Here is a 21,850-nt window from a genome sequence, read left to right as displayed (position 1 = left end):
CACCGATCACCTCCTGAAAAAGATCCTAAAAAGAAAACTCCTAGGAAGATTATAGCCAGGTTCTAGAATTCCCAGATTAAGGAGAGAATATTACAAGTAGCCAGGAAGAAACAATTTGAATATTGTGGAAACACAATAAGAATAACCCAGAAGCTGGCAGCTTCTACACTGAGGGATTGAAGGGCCTGGAATAGGATATTCCAGAGGTCAAAGAAGCTGGGATTAAAACCAACAATCACTTACCCATAAAAACTGAGTATCATGTTTCAGGGGAAAATATGGTCATTCAGTAGAATAGAGGACTTTCAAGCATTCTTGATGAAAAAACCAGAGTTGAATAAAAATTTGACATTGAGATACAAGAAGCAAGAGAAGCATGAGAAGGTAAACAGGGAAAAGAAATCATAAGGAACTTATCAAAGTTGAACTATTTATATTCCTACATGGAAAAACAATAATTGCAACTGATGAAACTTTTCTCAGTATGAAAATAGTTGAAGGGAACAGAAATATATATGTCTATATATGAGGGTTTATGGGCATATGAATACATATGTGAATGCGTGTATATATGTTTACAGGTATACATAGATAGAGGGCAAAGGACCAATTTAACAGGAAGGGATGATACTTAAAAGGTGAAATTAAGAGGTGAGAGAGGAATATAATGAGAGGAGATGGAAAGAGACAGAATGGGGTAAACTATCTCATATAGAAGAGGCAAGGGAAAATGGTTACAGTGGAAGGGAAGAATAGGAAGGCAAAAGGGATGAATTTGGCTTGGGAAGGGAATGAAATACACACTAAATAGGGTATCTCATTCTACAGGAGAGTAGGGGGGAAGGGGATGAGAGGGGGGATGATGGAAGGGAGGGCAGGCTGGGTGGGGAGGGAAGTTGGAAGCACCCACTTTTGAAAAGGGATGGGATCAAAGTAGAGAACAGAACAAGTGGGAGGTGGGATAGGAGGGAGGGAAATATAGTCAGTCTTTTACAATATATCTACTATGTTATTGTTTTGCATTAGCTACACATGTACAACCTATACTGAACTGTTTCTCTTCCCAGTAAGGGTGGGTGACAAGGGAAGAAGGAAATGAATCTGCAATTCAAAGTTTTAAAATCAAATGTTTAAATATATATATATACATATATAATTCATATGCTATTATTAACACTATTTTACATGTAATTGGGAAATAAGATATACAGGCACTGGGGCATAGAGGTCCACCATGCCTTACTGGAACAGTCAAAATGGGTATGGGAGAAAATATGGGAGAGAGCACACTGGAGGAAGGGATATCCTGTGGGACTGCTATTTTGGGGCGGTGGGTAGGGGAAAAACGGGGAGAAAATTTTGTAACTCAAAATCTGGCGGAAAGGAATGATGTAAATCAGAAGTTAATAAAGCATTTGAAAAATGGAAAAAAAAGGAAATGATGAACTTCAGAAAAATCTGGAAAGACTTACATGAATTGATGCTGAGTGAAAAGAGCAGAGGAGAACATCGCACACAGTTACAGCCACACTGTGTGATGACTAACTTTGACAGGCTTAGTTTTTTTCAGCAACACAAGGTTCTAAGTCAACTCCAAAGGGAACATAATGGAAAATTCTATCCATATCCAGAGAAAGAACCATGGAGTCTGAATGCAGATTGAAGCATACCATTTGCTCCTCTCTTTTTTTGTTTTTGTTTTTTTCTTTTTTCTTGTGATTCCTTCCAATGGTTCTAATTCTTCTTACAACATGATTAATGTGAAAACATGCTCAATATGAATATATATGTAAAGCCTGTATCAGATTGCATGCCGTCTTGGGGAAGGGAGAGGGGAGGGAGGCAGAGGAAATTTAAAACTCAAAACCTTGTGGAACTGAATGTTGAAAACTAAAATAAATTAATTTTAAAAAATTACATGTGGAATACAGCTTCCCATGGGCTTCTATATAGGCATCACCCACAGACAAACAATTCTGAAAGAAACATTTTTAATGTTTTGCCACTTCAGGATCATTAAATCGATGGCCAATGAAGTACATAGTGGCAGAGGAAATGTTGTTTTGGTTAGTATCGGCCTGTTTTTGACTGGTATACCAGTAAGATACTTCCTCATTGTCTGCTGTGAAGACTACACCTGAGAGAGGAGTTCTAGCACCTTTAACATACACTAATACTTTTGCTTGTTTTCCCTCCATTACTATTGCACAGGAGTTGGCTGTATCCAAGTCAAGACCAATATCTACCCCCTCGATTGCTTCTGATGCATGATCTCACCTTGAAATTATTTTTAAAAAAGCTTTGTAACTAAAATCATTCCAATTATCCTGGGAGAAGCTGGATGCTGTACCTTAAGAAACAACTCTGGACAGGTGAGCACTAATAGTGGTAGCTGGTACTGAACACGAAGGGGAGGATTGGTGGTGAAGTGGACTAAGGGTGCCAGGAGATAGTACCAAATTGTTTCGATGATTACTGTTATGAACTATAGATTGAAATCTAATACTTCTAGGCCCCATTCCTTCCCCCTCCCCACCTCCCCAGGACCCTTTTGTTCCTCCAGATAAATTTTTTTTTAATTATTCCCAGTTCTTTATAAAGTTTGACTGGATTTGTTAGTTCTAGCCCTGCTAGCTTTGCCTGGTAAAGCACTGAATAAGTAAATTAACTTATGTAATACTGTTTTCATTTTTATCATATAGGCTCGGCCAACCCATGAGCATTTAATATTTCTCCAATTATTTAGATCTATCTTTATTTTGTATACTATGTTTTATAATTGTGTTCAAATAGTTCCAGTAAGTGTGTTGGCAAGTAGACTCTCAAATATTTTATACTTTCTGTAGTTATTTTAAGTACAATGTCTATCTCTTTCTGTTGAATATTATTGGTATTATGCAGAAATGCTAATGATTTATGTATGTTTATATCATGCCCTGCAACTTTACTAATGTTTCATTTAGTTTTTTAGTTGACTCTCTAGGGTTTTCTATGTGAAATCATCATATCAACAGCAGTAATTATTTCCTCTTTGCCTATACCTGCTTGTCTTCTCAATTTCTTTTGCTTATCTAATTTCCATAGATAGCATTTCTAGTATTATACTGAATATTAATGGTGATAGTGGAACAAGAATATTCTCTACCACCTATGTTTTCTAGTGTTTTTCACAGAAATGATGTAAATCTAGTAAAAAGAATTCTGCATCTTTTAATGTATCTTATAATTTTGTTGCTCTTCTTACTAATATATTAATTACATAAATAATATGATAATTTAATGATAAACATATACAATATTATTAATATAATATTAATATATCAATTATATTTATACTTTTCCTAGTACTGAAACAACCCTGAATTCCTGACAAAAATCAACACGGTCATAGCATATAATTTTATGAGATGTGCCTGTAGTCTCCTTGCTAATATTTCATTTTGAAATTTTACATCAATAGTCACTAGGGATATTAGTCTACATTTTTATTTCTGTTTTGAATCACCCTAGTTGATATATCAAGACCATATTTGCATCATGAAAGGAATCCTGATTGGACCCTTTATTTTCCTATTTTAAAAAACAGTTTATGTAGTATTGGAATTAATTGTTCTTTAACTATTTCTTTGGATTTGCTTTTAAATTAGTCTGGTCCTGGGCTTTTTCTTTTGGCAATTCATGTATAACTTCTTCAATTTTTTTTCTAAATTTGAGTTAAATCCTCTATTTTCTGTTCTTTTAATATGAGTATTTTATGTTTCTGTAAATGTTCTTCTATTTCATTTGGAGTATCAGTTTTATTGGCATATAACTGGGCAAAATAGTTCTTAATAAATTCTTTCATTTCTTTGTCACTGGCAGAGAATTTACTTTTTTCATATTTGATACTAATTTTATTTTCTTTCTTTTTTAAAAAAAAAGCAAATTAGCTAATGATTTATCTAACAGTTTTTTCTCTAAAAAAACTTTAGCTCTCAATTTTATTTATTAATTTGATCTTTTTCTTTTCAATATTGCTGATTTCTTCAGGATTTCTATTTTGGTATCTAATTGGTGTTTTAAAATTCATCGCCTTGCTCGGTTTTTTTTGGTTGTGTGGCCAAATCACTGATCTGCATATTCTCTCTTTTACTGAAAAGTGTTTAGAGATATAAATTTTCCACCAATGAATGCTTTGGCTTCTTCCCCAAAATTTTGGTATGCTGTCTCATTGTCATTATTTTTAGTGAAATTACTGATCACTTCTACTATTTGTTTTCTGATCAATCCCATTCTTTAGGACTGTTCATCTCCTATTATTTTTTTAATCAGTCATTTGTTGTTTATTCAGTATTTAGGGTTAGTATGACACTTGAGGAACTGGCTACATCATTGTACACACAGATCTTTTTTATATAATATAGAAATTTACAACTATTGATATATATATATATATAAACAAAACTAAGACCTCTGGAAAGGTGATACATGGGACCATGCTGTAGAGTCCTAATGGAGGGGAGCATAAGGGTAATCACTGCATCAATAAAATATTACTATTGTATAGTGCTTCGTATCCAGGCCTTGTCTTCTAGACCTATGGGAACCTGTAGCACCTACATAGAAATCAGGTCATTTACATACCTGTGGGGCAGTGGCTCTGCTTGACACCAGCTACTGAGACTACACAAGGCATATCCAGTATCATATGCAAACAACAACAGGATTTTACAAATAGTAGTCATACCACAATATTCCCCATTTCTAACTTGAGGAAGAGACTACAGTGTGTTCACAGGTTTAAAATTTTTGGTGTTCAATCACTAATCAGAGGAAGGATCTGACCTATTTGAAAAGTGCATCATATATAACCCCTTAACCACTGTCATGTTCTCTTGATAGTAAAATGGAAGCACATTAAAAGGCTTTAAAATTGCAGCTCCTTCTGGATTCCTTAAAGAATATCTGCACTGATCTTTAAATGGCTCTCCTCTTCTGGATTCAGATTTGCCTTTATCACATTTGAAATGCCATTCTGCCCCAAGACACCTAGGACACTAAGAAAGACATCTTCATTAATGCTATACAGACCCTTAATCGTGGTGGAAATTGTATGCACTCTTCCAAGATTCTTCATAATGCTTTCTGCCAGATCTTCCACAGACAAGCTAATGGCCCAAGAAGTGTAACCCTTCAGTCTGATCACCTCATAAGCACTTTCAACCACCTCTTTATAAACATCTTTACAATTCTCTGAATCAGCATGAGTTCCCAAAGCAGGATACAGATTCTTCAGAGATACACTAAGAGTCACACCACTACACACAGGAATGCTGGAGTCTCCATTCTCCAAGGACCCATTCATGCCAGCTTGAAGAATGGACACCAAGTCTCTCCCCCATTAGGTAATGGAAATGGGAAGAATACAGACTGCAACTACTTCCAATAATACAGTTTTTAGAAAAGTTACTTGGCTTCCAGGCCACATATGTCAAAATGTCTACTAGACTAGAAATAATAAGCAGCTTGCACTTAGGACTATATTTAACAATATTGGGAATGATGAATTTAAAGATATTCACATGGGGTGGCTGGGTGGTGCAGTGAATAGAGCACTGGTCCTGGAGTCAGGGGGACCTGAGTTCAAATTCAGCCTCAGACTTAACACTTACTAGCTGTGTGACCTTGGGAAAATCACTTAATTGCCCTGCCTTTCCTCTCCAAAAAGAAAAACAAAAAACAAATAAAGATATTCACATTACGCTGGACCAAATTAAGATGATTTTCTCCTTCCTGTTGATGTGCCCCAACCATAATAACAACCAGTTTTGAGTCTGCAGTCACACTGTAGTCTTTGCCAGAAACAATCTTTGGCATTTTGAGGAAAAGGCTGTCATGCTGGAGATCCATCATATCTCCCTTTAGTTTGTCTCCTATTACATCAACTAGGGCAAGTTCATCAGCCAAATCTTTCGTTAAGATACTGATAGCACATCCCATGACAATTGCACCAAGTCCAACAAAAGTGATCTTGTTATGAGGAACCTAGTCTTCCTTTAGGACATTCACAATCAGTTGATCCTTGCCAGTAAATGCTATTTTAGGGGAGATTGAGGTTGCTAGACAGGCTGCAAAAGTTCTGAATAAGATGTGAGACTACTACTCCCAGAATAACGCCTCCATTTAATTTTTAATCATTTTGTAAGTGGCCCTTTACTGAATATAATTTTTATTGCATTGTGGCCTGTGAACGATGTGTTTAATATTTCTGCTTTTTTGCAACTGTGTTTTTTATTTGTGAAACTATTCACAACTGAGAATATACATGCTCCTTTCTATTCCATTCAATAATCTCCAAATGTCTATCATAATTAAATGTTCTAAAATCCTATTCATCTCTTCCTTGTGGGAATTAGTATGTTAACTTAGCATGAGAAACTCCATTTTGTTTTAAATACTCATTTTGTGATTAAGTAGTTGTTATTTTCTTGTATTGCTTGTAATACTGTATTTTTGGACTCTGCTTTCTAAACCATTCTGCTCTCCTCTTCCATTTAATGGATGAGTTCCTTCCAATCACAGTCATACTTATTCTTTTTAATTATGTATTTCCTTCCATCCTATTTTCTTATATTTTTTGTCATCTTTGTTTCTTGCCCTATCATTAAGAATTTATTTGAATTAAAACCAATGCCTCCCTTTCTGGAGAAGAAAATTGCAAACCACTCCAATATTTTGCCAGAACACCCCTAAATGGGGTTACAAGAGTTGGACACGGCTGAAAAAAGATGCAACACAAAAACAGCTTCCTGAATCTGCCTTGCCTCTTATTCCCCCCATTTCCCTCCTGTTTTCCTGTCAAGTGAAATGTAGTTCTGTGCCCAATTCTACATGTATTCTTCCTTCCTTTGAGCAGTTCAGATGAGTGAGGTTTAAGTGTCACCCCTTCCTCCTTGTTAGTATAAACTTCTACTTGCTCACTCAAATTATGTCAGATAATTTCCCTTAATCTTCCTCTCTCTTTTCTCCCCTGGTGTAGACATTTCCCTTCACTTTCAATTCTTCCATTCAGATAAAACATAACAGAACCACTCCTAGACTCTCTAAGTAGACTATTTCCATGACCCTGATGATGATAGGGTTCAGAGGATATACATGTATCATTTCACCATGTTAGAATGTAAACAATTGGGGCAGAGCCAAGATGGTGGCACAGAAGCAGGAAAACTCCGTGCACTCTCCCCATAACCACCTCAAATACCTATAAATTATGACTCTAAACAAACTTTAGAGCTACAGAACCCACAAAGTGACAGAGAGAAACAAATCTCCCGCTGAAAGCAGCCCAGCAGGCAGACAGGAAGCATCCATTGCAGTGTGCTGGAAGCAGAGCCCATGGTTTTAGCCTCAGGGCACCCTGACCAGTTACAGCTGTGGGGACTTTGGGAGAGTGGATCACCAGCAACTGTGGCAGTTTCCAGAAGTATCAACCCATAAATTCCAAAGACAAACTGAGAGGTCAGTGTGCACTTTGGGAACAAGGGGTCCAGGAGTGCTGTCTGGCCTCTGCCCCCAGAGGGAGAAGTGGCTGAGGGCAGTGGCTGCCACCTCGTGGCTACTTCAGAGTTCCTGGCCTCCAGAAAATAGGGGAACCAAGGGACCACTCTGAGGGGTAATCGCTCTTGCTTTAACCTGCTTGGATCTGGATTGCTGTCTAGGGTGGAGTTCCTGCAGTATGTGACAAGGTGCCAGAGCTGGCAGAGGTTTCAGACAGGGCACCCAACTACTATCTCCAGTAGCTGCAAAAACTCCAGTGATTTGGGACAAAGCTCTCCTCTATGGAAGCAGAGTTCTACTGTGACAAACAGCTCAAAAGTCAAGTAACTGAGTGGCAACATGAGCAAGCAAAACAAGCAGAGCAATCCGACTTTGGATTCCTTTTTTGGGGACAAAAAGAATCAAAGAATGGAACACGAGGAAGACAATGAAGTCAGAACACATGCACCAAAAACTTCCAAGAAAAATATGAATTGGTTACAGGCCATAGAGGAGCTTAAGAAGGATTTTGAAAACCAAGTAAGAGAAGTGGAGGAAAAACTAGGAAAAGAAATGAGAACGATGCAAGAAAATTGCGAAATGAGAGTCAACAACCTGACTGAGGAAAATAACACCTTAAAAAACAGACCAACTCAAATGGCAAAAGAGGCTCAAAAAGCCAATGAGGAGAAGAATGCCTTAAAAAGCCAAATTTGCCAGATGGAAAAAGAATCTCAAAAGTTCACTGAAGAGGATCATTCCTTCAGAATTAGATTGGAGCAAATGGAAGCTAGTGACTTTATGAGAAATCAAGATACTATTAAACAGATCCAAACAAATGAAAAAATAGAAGGAATGTGAAATATCTCATTAGAAAAACCACTGACCTGGAAAATAGATCTAGGAGAGAGAATTTAAAAATTATTGGACCACCTGAAAGCCATGATCAAAGTAAGAACCTAGAAATCATCCTCCAAGAAATTCTCAAGGAAAATTGCCCTGATGTTTTAGAACCAGAGGGCAAAATAGAGGTTGAAAGAATCCACCAATCACCTCATGAAAAAGATCCCAAAAAGAAAACTCCTAAGAAGATTATAGCCAGGTTCTGGAGTTTCCAGATAAAGGAGAAAATATTACAAGCAGCCAAGAAGAAACAATGTGAATACTGTGGAAACACAATCAGGATAACCCAGGATCTGGCAGCTTCTAAACTGAGGGATCGAAAGGCTTGGAATATGATGTTCCGGAAGTCAAAGGAGCTGGGATTAAAACCAAGAATCACCTACCCAGAAAAACTGAGTATCAAGTTTCAGGGGAAAATATGGTCATTCAGTGGAATAGAGGACCTTCAAGCATTCTTGAATAGAGAGTTGAATAGAAAATTTGACATTCAGGTACAAGAAGCAAGAGAAGCATGAGAAGGTAAACAGGGAAAAGAAATCATAAGGAATTTATCAAAGTTGAACTATTTACATTCCTACACGGAAAAATGATAATTGTAATTTATGAGACTTTCTCAGCATGAGAACAGTTGAGGGGAATATAAATGTGTTTCTATACATATATATACACACACATACATATATACATACATATATATGTCTATATAGGAGGGTATATGGGAGTATGAATTTGAATGTGTGTACAGGTATACATAGACTGAGGGCACAGGACCAATTGAATAGGAAGGGATGATACTTAAAAGGTGAAATTGAGAGGTGAGAGAGGAATATAGTGGAAGGAGATGGGGAGAGACAGAATGGGGTAAATTATCTCATATAGAAGAGGTAAGGGAAAATTGTTACAATGGAGTGGAAGAACAGGAAGGCAAAAGGGAATGGGTCAACCTTACTCTCATTGAATTTCGCTTGGGGAGGGAAGGATATCTCACCCTACAGGAGGGTAGGGGGGAGAGGGATGAGAAGGGGGATGATGGAGGGGAAGGCAGGTTGGGGGGGAAGGTAGTTAGAAGCACACACTTTTGAGAAGGGACAGGGTCAAGGTATAGAATGGAACAGGTGGGGGGCCAGATAGGATGGAGGAAAATATAGTCAGTTTTTCACATTATATCCACTATGGAAATGTTTTGCATAGCTACACATATACAACCTATATTGAATTGCTTATCTTCCCAGTGGGGGTGGCTGATGAGGGAGGAAGGGAATGAATCTGGAATTCAAAGATTTAAAATCAAATGTTTTTAAAAATTATTATTAGTTTCTTTTTTTTTTTTACATGCAACTGGGAAATAAGATATACCAGCACTGGGATATAGAGAGACATCCTGTCCTACTGGAAAGTCAGAGAGGGGATGTGGAAGATATAGGAGAGAGCAGATTGGGGGAGGGGGTATATAGTGGGATCAGTGTTTTGGGGTGGTAGGTAGGGGAAAGATGGGGAGAAAATTTGTAACTCAAAATCTTTTGGAAATGAATGATGTAAATTAAAAATAAACATAAAATTTAATTTAAAAAGGAATGTAAATGATTTATTCTTCTTTAGTCCCTTATTGTTCACTCACTCACATTTATATTTTTATGTTTCTCCTTACTCCTGCATTTGTATTTCAAAGCTTCTACTCATCCTTGGTCTTTTTCTCAAAAGTCTTCTATTTTGTGTAATGTCAATTTATTCTGCTATAGGATTATACTCAGATTTTCTGAATAAGACATAAACCTATATCCACTGACCTCCAAAATATTATATTCCAAGTTCTTCTTTCCTCCCTTAGTGGTTGCTCAATCTTGTGTAATCTTGACTGTGGCTCCCCAGTACTTGAATTCTTTCTTTCTGGATGCCCGAAGCATTTTTCTTTTTTAACATAGAAGTTTTTTTAGATTAACTTGGTAAAAGGAAAGAAAACCATCAAATCATATAGGTATAGCTAAATTAACATCCCTTATGAAGTGGAGGTGGTGAATAGCCTTAAGGAATTAGACCTGGTAGACAGAGTGCCTGAAGAACTATGGACAAAAGTTCACATTATTTTACAGAAGGTAGCAACAAAATACATTCCAAAGAAAAAGATGAGAAAGAAAGCAAAAAGGGTTGCTGATGAGGCTTTACAAACAGCTGAAGAAAGAAGAAAAGTAAAAGGGAAAAGATATACCCAACAGAATGCAGAATTCCAGAGAATTGCAATGAGAGATAAGGTTTTCTTAAATGAGAATGCAAAGAAATAGAAGAAAACAATAGGATGGGAAAGACAAGAGATGTCTTTGAGAAAATTAGAGCTATCAAGGGAACATGTCATACAAAAATAGGCATGGTACAAGACAAAAAACATAGAGACTTGTCAGAAGTAAAAGAGAATAGGAAGAGGTAGCCAGAATATACAGAAGAACTATAAAAGAAAGATCTTAACATCACTGATAACCACAGTGGTGTGGTTACTATCTTAAGTCAGACATCCTGGAGAAAGAAGTCAAGTGGGCCTTAGGAAGTACTGCTAACAATAAGGTTAGAGGAGTGTAATGACAAACACAGAAGTAGTTCACACCTTGTTTCAGCTATTGAATTAACACGTTGTTTCAGTACAAGTTTCTTTTGAGTCTTGTATCAAGTCTGTTAAGAAACAGATCGTGTGAACCCCACAACTTGTGAACCTTAGAACTCATGAACTCCTGCCACAGGAAGGGGAGGAGCTAATGACCATATATAAGAAGAGGCCCAGGCTGAGAAGAGGACTCTTGTGGTGGCAGAGTAAAGAAGGAGAAAACTTGTGGTATCCTGGCACTCTGTTTGTCTGCTCTGTCTGTGTTGATGTTTGTTTGTGATACTTTGTACAGAAGCCCTGGGACCTTACTGGAAGCCCTGAAAGAGGATTTTCTGTTTGTATGTTTACAGAAGTCCTGGAGGAGGGTTTTGGAGGTCCTGGGACTTTACTGATGATTTGTGCTGACCTCTTAGATTTTGTTTGTGGGTCTGTGTTAATTTCCATGTTGATAATCCATGTTGTTCTCAGACCTTGTTGGTAGGTCTGAGCTGATTTCACAGGCAGATAGTGAACTGATGATGGTGCCAGCAATGTGCATGAATATTATTGTGGCTCTGTCAAGCTTTGTCTTCCCAGAAACAAGAATTGTGAAGGACTTGAGGTGGACTGGACACTGTGAACTTTAATATGGAACAGGAACTGGACAAAGAACTGGACAAGGAGCTGGAAAAGGAACGGGGAGCTGCCTGACTTTGAACCCAGGTGACAGTTGGAGGTGGGACCATGGAAGAGGAACCATGGAAGCTGATAGCCAGCCTCCAGTCAACCTGAAAGGAGACTTTTGGATACTGTGTTCTGACTGAGATTATGATTTACTATGACCTAGGGGTAGGGAACTTTGACTTTTGTACTTTGTGTTTAAATTAAGGATTTTGTGATTGACTAAATGATTGTAATTTGTTGAAAATTACGTGACCATTTTGGTGAAAACTATGTGGCGATTTTAGTGGTAAGTTGTTGAGTTGTGACATTGTGAATGCTGTATTTTGATTTTCTATGAATGTTTTGCTTTGATTTGTTATTAAATAAATAGAAAGCTCACTATACTATGTAATCAGAACCTTAAAAGCTGTTCACAGCAGCAGTCCTCTGGAAAGGTGCTTGTGTGTGGCTTTACAAGGTGACAGAATTCTAGCTGAGCTGTTTAAAATACCATAAAAGGTGCTGTTAAAGTGTTGCACTCAACACATCAAGAAATTTGGAAAACAGAACAGTGGCCACTGAATTGGAAAAAATCAGTTTATGTCCCAATCCTAAAGAAGGCAATGCCAAAGAGTTCAAATTACTGAACAATTGCACCCATGTCACATGCCAACAGGATTATGCTTAAGATTCTACAAGTTAGGCTTCAGTAATATGTGAACCAAGAATTACCAGAAGAATAGACTGGCTTTTGAAGAAGCAGAGGAACCAGAGACTAAACTGTCAACATTTGTTGGATTATGGAGAAAGCAAGGGAGCTCTAGAAAAACATCTACTTCTGCTTCATTGACTACACTAAAGTCTTTGTGTGGATCACAACAAAATGTGTCAAGTTCTCAAAGAGATGGGAGTACCAGATGATCTTTCTTGTCTTCTAAGAAACTTGTATGAGGGTCAAGAAGCAACAGTTTAGAACTGAGCATGAAACAACTGATTGGTTTAAGATTGGAAAAGGAGTAAGACAAGGCATATATATTGTCACCTTATTTATGCAGAACACATCATGAGAATGGTGTACTCGATGAATCAAAAGTTAGAATTAAGGTTTCTGGGAGAAATATCAACAATCTTAGATATGCAGATGATACCACTCTGACGAAAGAAACTGAAGAATTAAGAAGGCTCTTGAGAGTGAAAGAGGAGAGTGAAAAAGTAGGCTTCAAGCTTAATATCAAAAAACTAAGATGATGGCATCTGGAATCATCACTTCTTGACAGAGGGAAAAGAAATGGAAGCATGTTGTAATGGAAATGCAAATTTAAAGATCTTCCCTGCCCTTAGGCCCTTTGATAGGCTTAAGAGACTCTGAGAAGCTTCCTTGATTTGAAAATATACTCTGCCTCCTAATAGGCTGAATGTGGTCACATGGAGCCTGTGGCAGAAGGCTTGGTTTTCAGGAATGCCCACACCTTGATGATGTGTGATTGGGCAGCGGGTCAAGAGGGTGGTTACATTCTCTGACCCAGGAGGAGGCTATATAATTCCTGATGTGAGGCTTTGCTTTGGGGCTCACTTTGAGAAGTGTTCTGTGATTTGATCAGATGAGACTATGGGAAGCCATTGTTGAGACCCCCAAGCTTTGAAAAACCCAGATGTTGATTTGGTATGGATGTAATTGTTGGACAGTTTGGAAACCTGTCTACTTGATCTGTTTCTCTGCCTTGATATTTCTGTCTGTATACTCTGAAGTTTGGCGTGCTGATCTTTTTCCCCTGAACTAGGTAAATGATATATATTTGACTGATTAAAGTAAGCTTGTTAACCAATTTTGAGTTGCTTTCCTTTAGCAAAGCAGATCCAAGAACCTGTGTTGGCAGCCACCCTGGGGACGCTGGGGTGCTTGCTGCTACACATATCAGATTTTATATTCTTCAGCTAAAATATCATTGTAGGTGGCAACAAAAACCATGAAATTAAAAGATGTTTGCTCCTTGGAAGGAACACTATGGTAAATTTGTACAGTATACTAAAAAGCAGAAGACCTTACCTTGTTGAAAAAGGTCCACACTGTCAAAGGTATCATTTTTCTAATAGTAATGTATGGTTGAGAGAGTTGGACTTCAAATAGTAATTCAAAACATGTTAGAGAAAAAAAGATTTCCAAAGGAAAGGAACGATTATGCCAGTTTGGATATTTTGGTTACTGGGCTAGAAAAGCTTGGATTTAGAGAAATGACTAGATCCCAATAACAAGTTCTTACCCTTTCATTTTCTTCCTTATTCCCACTTCATGATTAGACCTGTTTCTAAAGACTGCTCAGAAGTTGACTCTTCCCTCTCTAAGACCCTCCCTTTGAAGCATCTCCCCCCTGCCCCTGTTCCTACCTTTTCTCTGGTAACTTCAATTTGCCCACCGGACTGTGAGTGTTTTTATAAGTGTGTGCTTTACTTTGTCCAGCTGAGGTCAGAGGGGGGTTCTTATGATGTCTACTCCTCTTCCCTATACCTTCCATCACACCCTTCATTAATTTTCAGGTTTTTAATTTGTTCTCTGACTCGAATCCATCTTATGCGCCACTCCCAGAATAACTATTCTAAGGCAGAGGTCTGATAAATGCAATTCCCCTAAACAAATCAACCTTCAATAGTCCAAACTCATTCCATCAAAATAGCATTATTCTCCACAATTTGGCTCCAACCTACCTTTTTATAATTATCTCCTACTATTTCTTTTTTTTAATTTTTTGATCTTTATTAATTAATGTTTACTTTTAGTTTACAAGATTCAGTTCCACAATTCCTTGAGTTTCAAATTTTCTCTCCCTCCCTCCCCTCCCCACCCCATGGTGGCATACAATCAAGTATACAATCTACAGATACTTTCCCATTAGACATTAGTCAGACTATAAAGAAGGACTGTATCAGATGGAATGAACAATGGGAAAGAGGAAACAAAACCAAGCAAGAAAAAGAAAGAAAGCAGGTAGTTTGCTTCAATCTGCATTCAAACTCTGTTCTTTCTCTGAATGTAAACATCTCTTTCCATCATGAGTCTTTTGGAGTTGACTTATAACCCTGCATTGCTGAGAAGAGTCCAGTCTATCAAAGTTGGTCGTCACACATACGTTGTGTCTGTAATTGTGTACAAATTTCTCCTGGTTCTATTCTTCTCAGTCAATAGTTCATATAAGCCTCTCCAGGTAAATATGAAGACCATCTGCTCCTCGTTTCTTATAGCACAACAGAATGCCATAACATGCATATACCACAACTTGTTCAGCCATTCCCTAATTCATGGGCACCCCCTTAATTTACAATTCTTTACCACCACAAAAAGAGCTGCTATAAATATTTTTGTACATATGGGTCTTCCTCCCATTTCTATTATCTCTTTGGGATACAACCCTTAGAAGTGGTATTGCTGGGTCAAAGGGTATGTTCCAATTTGTCCACATCCTCTCCACCATTTGTCATTTTCCTGTTTTGTCATCTTAGACAATCTGACTGGTGAGATGTGGTACCTCAGAGTTGTTTTGATTTGCATTTCTCTAATCAATAGTGATTCAGAAAATTTTTTCATATGCTTACAGATATCTTTAATTTCATCCTCTGAAAACTGCCTGTTCATATCCTTTGACCATTTACCAATTGGTAATGACTTGTATTCTTATAGATTTGACTCAATTCTCTGTATATTTTAGAAATGAGTCCTTTATCAGAGACATAGGTTGTAAAAATTCTTTCCCAATTTTCCATTTCTCTCCTAATTTTGGTTACATTGGCTTTGTTTATACAGAAGCTTTGCCATTTAATGTAATCAAAATTATCCATTTTGTATTTTATTATGCTCTCTAATTCCTGTTTGGTCATAAAGTCTTCCCCTCTTCACATATCTGACAGGTAAACTATTCCTTGCTTTCCCAGACTGCTTACAGTATCAGCCTTTATACCTAGATCATGCACCCATTTACACTTGATTTTGGTATATGGTGTTAGATAATGGTCTATGCCCAGTTGCTGCCAGTTTTCCCAGCAGTTTTTGTCAAATACTGAGTTCTTATCGCAAAAACTAGGGTCTTTGGGTTTATCAAACAGTAGATTACTATAGTCATTGACTGCTGAGTTTCATGTACCCAATCTATTCCATTGATCCACTACTTAATTCCTCAGCCAGGACGAAGTAGTTTTGTATCTCCTACTATTTTCCAAGCATCTTGTGCTAGAGACAATAATTTCCTTCTATTCCTGTTTTTCGTTGAGTATTCCTGCCTGATATCTTGTCTCCCCATCTTTGTCTTCCTAAATCCTACCTAACTTTAAGATTCAGATTAAAGCTTCTTCCATAAAGTGTCCCCTGATAAACCCTCTTCCCCTCTTCAGCCTGCTCCTGTATCACAAAAAAATCTCTCTTCTTTGAGCTTCAGAGCACTTGGTTCTCTTATGGAACATTTACATATTACTATAATCATTTGTATACATTTATGTTGCCATCTCCCAAATGTGATTAATAGTTCCTTGAGGGCAGGTACTATGTCTTATTTATTTCCATGTTGCCCATGGTGCTAAGCACCATGATGCTCAATTTTTTTTTTACTAAATAAATGAATGTATGAAAGAATATTTAACTTCCCATGGTTTTTGCTGTTGTTGTTGAAGAAGCTATTTCTCCAAAAGTACAAATGCAATTTTGGAGATGATCCCTCAGAGATAGATAAGACTTAGAACGTGTGTCCAGGGGAAAGAAAATACTCGGTGAGTATCATGAAGAAGAGCACCACACCAAAGTCCTTTACTAAACTTCAAACAATAACAATAAAAAACAGAGTAGGAAGGCAAGGAAACCTAGACCATCCTATAATAAACAAAGAAAAAATAAACATATCTGCCTGGTATGAAGTAGTGGAAATAATATTCCTTTGGAAGTTGAGTTCAATATTAATATTAATTATGATAATCAAACATTTATGCTATATTTCGTACAAAACAAACAAAACTAATGAAAACTTGACATGAGTTAACTCCTTTGTGTCTCAAATGGAAAATGCTAAGTAGAAAGCTTGGTGAAAGAGTAGACTGTTTAGTTATTCAGTCATGTCTGACTTTTCATGACCCCATAGACAACAGCAATGGCAGGTTCTTCTATCCTCCATTATCCCTCCTTTTTTCCCTACTTCTTCCAAAACTGCAATCTGAACACAGTCTTGAGTAGAAGCATATCTATTTAATTACGTTTCATGACCAGTGGGTTTTCAAACTAAAACGACCTCAGGTCAATAATAACAACAACAACAAAGATAATGAGTAAGACATATTGGGCAAGCAGACGTGCATATAAGGGCATGTCTCAGATTCTTACATTTCAGTCACAGAAATATCTGTTAGCAATTAATTCACTTTTACCATTCTGTGCCTTTGTTTTCCTTTATTTAAAATTAGGATAATAATCACTAATTAATAGTAAAAAGAACTCATATGGAAGTAGTTCTCTGATTATAAGCATATAATCAGAAACATATAACTAATGAGGGTACTTTCCATTTCAGTTCATCAATAAAAGAATCTAACTCACTTGGCAATGACAGTATCCTTCTCTTTTAAGGCATCAACCTGTCTCCACTCAGCCCTTCTCAGTTCCATCTCAAGAGTATCATGACTGGCTTGGTGTTCAAGAACCTTGGCTTCCAGCTGCTGTACATGCTCTACGTTGGCCTCCTTCACTGCAGTTAGCACTGCATCTTTTTCTCTGGCAAAGCGATCCAGCTCTTCATGTCTGAAAGACAGAAAACCAGAAGGTAAGAAACAGTCTGGATAGATGTTAATTTAAAATCTCTGAGATTCAAGCAGTTCTATTTCTAGATCCCACCAATCAGAAATGTTTTCCCTCCTATATGAGAATTTCCATAGCACTTTGCACCTCTCTTGTGGCAATTATACTTTATATTATAATGGTACAGTTTTGTAATAGTATTGTTTTCAGATCTCTCCTAAAATACTTTGCGTGTCTTTCAAAGCATGAAATGCAGTATCTTGTGTATTGGAGGCAGTCACTAAAAGGCTCTTACTGATGTGTCTTATTATCCTAAAATATTATCTTAAAGTCTTGACCTGCATTTATTCTATAAAATTTAGAGGAATATAAGGACTAATTTTGAAAACAAAACTAATTAAAACTCAATATAAGTTAATTCCTTTCTCAAATGGAAAATGCTAAGCAGAAAGCTTGGGGAAAGAATAGACTGTTCAGTCATTCAGTCATATCTGACTCTTCATGACCCCACGGACCATAGCATGACAGGCTCTTCTATCTTCCATTATCCCTCCTTTTGTTCCTACTTCTTCCAAAACCTCAATCTGAACACAGAATTGAGTAGAAGTATATCTATCAGGGACAAAATGGTAAAATATAAACAAAACTCATCTGAATTCTCCCAACATTCCCCACTAAACAACTTTAAAATAACTCCTGAAATCAAATTCTGCAGTGACAGAACCAACAAAAGGTTGGGGTAAAACAATTTTCCAGCCAAAGACAACTCAGGAGCTTGGCCAGAAAGGTCTATTACACCAGGGTATTGGTTGGGTCTGAAGCTCAGAAGAGGCCATGCAGCATGCTTTAGAAGCAGTTGCAACAGAGGAATTAGCATCTTTAGGAGCTCTCACCCCACATACAGTAAGGGGGGTGAGACAGAGGTTAAAGGGTACTCTCTGCCAGTACTGGGTTCAGTATGCAGTTGCATTGCCTATGTGTGGTTCTGGGTCACAGTTTCAGGACTGAAAGAAGAGATTGCACTTGCAGCCACAAGGGAACAGAGGACCTGATCATAGTTCCAGGGCCAAGAGGAACACTAGAATTTACAACTGTAGGGGAAAATGATCTCTTCCTGGGTTAAGAATAGAGCACATAGTGCTTGGTGGTGCAGTGAATAGAGCACTGGCCCTGGAGTCAGGAGGACCTGAGTTCAAATCCAGCCTGAGACACTTAACACAAAAACTAGCCATGTGACCTTGGGCAAGTCACTTAACCCCAACTGCCCTCTAAAAAGCAAAAAAAAAAAAAGGAATAGAGCACAGGCCAGGTGAGCACCAACCACATTTTCTCCTTAGAAATTACACCTTGGAAGCACTGAAAACTTACAGCACAAAAAAAATTGAGGCTTGGGACAGTGTCTCCCCACCTCCAGGTGAGCAGAGCCCAACTTTAATGTAAAGTTCAAAGAGAAGAAATAGGTTGGAAAAACGAGCAAACAACAAAAAAGAAGAACCTGACCACAGAAAGTTATTATGGTAACAAGGAAGATCAAGACACAAACTCAGAAGACAATTATGTCAAAATAGCTACAAGCAATGCCTCAAAGAAAAAAAAACAGTGTGGACTGGATACAAATCCAACATGAATTCCTGGAAAAGTTTAAAAATGGATTTTAAAAATAAAAGAGGGACAAGGAAAATTGGCAAAAGTAATGAGAATAATCAAGAAAATTATGAAAAGAGACTCAACAGACTGGAAAAGTGGAACAAAAAATACTGAAGAAAATAACACCTTAAAAACAGAATTAGCCAAGGGGTAAAAGAGGCACAAAAATTCACTGAAGGAAAGAACTACTTAAAAAGTAGAATTGCTCAAACTGAAAAAGAGGTACAAAAGCTCATTAAAGAAAATAATTCCTTAAAAATTAGAATTGGGCAAGTAGAAGCTACTGTCTCTATGAGACACAAAATACCTTCCTTGTAATTACTGAGAGAATTATTAAATTAGTATACCTAGTGAGGCTTTTTCCTCGGTAGAAACAATGGAATTGAAGATATACTTGAAAAAGAAAGAACTTTAAAAAGAAAGAAGTATCTGGGGGGCTGAAGCCAAGATGGCAGAATAGAAACAGGACTTCTGTGCAGCTCCAGCTTCCACCTCTTCTAATACGTGTAAAAAGTGACTCTAAACAAACTAGAGCTACAGAACCCACAAAGTGACAGAGAGAAACAAATCTCCCGCTGAAGGAAGAACAACAGGCTGGCAGGAAGTGTCCATCACAGTGTGCTGGGAGGCAAGCACAGTCCTGACTGAGTCGTGGTTTTAGCCCCAGAGCAACCCAGACCAGTGGTGGCTAGAGCAGACTTCAGGAAAGTGAATCATCAGTAGCTGTGGCAGTTTCCAGATTTCTCAATCCACAAATGCCAAAGACAAAGTAAAAGGTCAGTGTGGAACTTTGTTGGAACTGGCAGAGTGAGGTCCAGGTACTACACTACCCCTGGGGTGAGAAGCGGAGGCGGCGCAGTGGCTGCAGCCACTGACACATGGTTGCCTCAGGAGCTCCTGGCCTGCAGATAGTAGGGGGACCAAACAACCATTCAGAGGACAATCACTATTGCTTTGACCTGCTTGGATCCAGATCGTGGTCTTGGGTGGTGATCCTGGGGCGTGTAACTAGTGAGCCAGAACATGTGGGGGCTGTAGAGAGGGCGCCCATCTAACAGCTCCAGCAGCTGTGAAAACCCCAGCAATTTGGGATATAGTTCTCTCCATTCTGGAAGCAGAGTTCTACCAATGCAAAGAGCTCAAAAGTCAAGTAATTGGCTGCCAATGTGAGCAAGCAACAGAAGCACAGACAGACAAAAGAATCTTTTTTGGGGGACAAAAAGGATCAAAGTATGGAGTGGGAGGAAGAAAGCAAAGTCAGAACTCCTGCATCAAAAGCCTCCAAGAAAAATATGAACTAGTTACAGGCCATGGAGGAGATCAAGAAGGATTTTGAAAACCAAGTAGGAGAAGTGGAGGAAAAACTGGGAAGAGAAATGAGAATGATGCAAGAAAATCATGAAAAGCAAGTCAATAGCCTGCTAAGGGAGACCAAAAATACACTGAAGAAAATAACACCTTAAAAAATAGACTAACTCAAATGGCAAAAGAGGTCCAAAAAACCAATGAGGAGAAGAATGCCTTAAAAAAACCAAATTTGCTAGATGGAAAAGGAATTTCAAAAACTCACAGAAGAGAATAACTCCTTCAAAATTAGACTGGAGCAACTGGAAGCTAATGACTTTATGAGAAATCAAGATACCATAAAACAGATCAAAACAAATGAAAAAATAGAAGACAATGTAAAATATCTCATTGGAAAAACCACTGACCTGGAAAAGAGATCCAGGAGAGATAATTTAAAAATTATTGGTCTACCTGAGAGCCATGATCAAAAAAAAAAAAGAGTCTAGACTCCATTTTTCAAGAAATTATCAAGCAAAATTGCCCTGATATTCTAGAACCAGAGGGAAAAATAGAAATTGAAAGAATTCACCAATCACCTCTTGAAAAAGACCCCCAAAAGAAAACTCCTGGGAATATTATAGCCAAATTCCAGAGTTCCCAGGTCAAGGAGAAAATACTGCAAGCAGTCAGGAAGAAACAATATGAGTATTGTGGAAACACAATCAAGAAAACACAAGACCATGGGACAGCTAGGTGGCGCAGTAAGTAAAGCACTGGTCCCGGAGTCGGGAGGACATGAGTTCGGCTCCGGCCCTCCGACACTTAACACCCACACAAAAAAACTAGCCGTGTAACCTTGGGTAAGTTACTTAACCCCAATTGCCCTCCAAAAAAAAAAAGATAACACAAGACCTAGGAGCTTCTACATTTAGGGGATCAAAGGACTTGGAATATGATATTCTGGAGGTCAAAGGAGCTGGGACTAAAATCAAGAATCACCTACCCAACAAAACTGAGTATAATGCTACAAGGAAAAATATGATTATTCAATGAAATAGGACTTTCAAGCAATCTTTTTTTTTTTTTGCTTTTTGCAGGGCAATTGGGGTTAAGTGACTTGCCCAAGGTCACATGGCTAGTTTTTTTGTTAAGTGTCTGAGGCTGGATTTGAACTCAGGTCCTCCTGGCTCCAGGGACAGTACTCTATTCACTTCACCACCTAGCCGCCCCCGCTTTCAAGCATTCTTGATGAAAAAACCTGAGGTGAACAGAAAATCTTACTTTCAAATACAAGCAGCAAGCGAAGCATGAGACAAGAAACAGGAAAAAGAAATCATAAGGAACTTACCAAAGTTGAACTATTTACATTCCTACATGGAAAAACGATAATTGTAACTCATAAGACTTTTCTCAGTATGAGGATAGCTGAAAGGAATATATATGTGTGTGTATATATATATATATATATATATATATATATATATATATATATATAT

The 21,850-nt window shown here is 37.8% G+C and overlaps 1 protein-coding gene across 4 annotated transcripts in view; it reads right to left on the bottom strand.

Annotated features, from left to right (window-relative positions):
* The window catches only part of CCDC57 (coiled-coil domain containing 57), a 340,926-nt gene that overhangs the window by 209,525 nt on the left and 109,551 nt on the right, over positions 1–21,850 (bottom strand). For all 4 annotated transcript variants that reach the window (XM_069063980.1, XM_069063979.1, XM_069063981.1 and 1 more), the window contains one exon: positions 17,223–17,423. In XM_069063980.1, coding sequence (XP_068920081.1) covers positions 17,223–17,423 — 201 coding nt within the window. The remainder of the gene's footprint in view (positions 1–17,222; positions 17,424–21,850) is intronic.

The sequence above is a fragment of the Petaurus breviceps genome, unplaced genomic scaffold (genome assembly GCF_028583685.1).
Source record: "Petaurus breviceps papuanus isolate PSGF00001 unplaced genomic scaffold, PetGlider_PUasm1.0 90617, whole genome shotgun sequence".
Taxonomy (NCBI): domain Eukaryota; kingdom Metazoa; phylum Chordata; class Mammalia; order Diprotodontia; family Petauridae; genus Petaurus; species Petaurus breviceps.
Note: the sequence above shows the minus strand (reverse complement) of the source record. Positions and strands in the feature narration are given on the sequence as shown.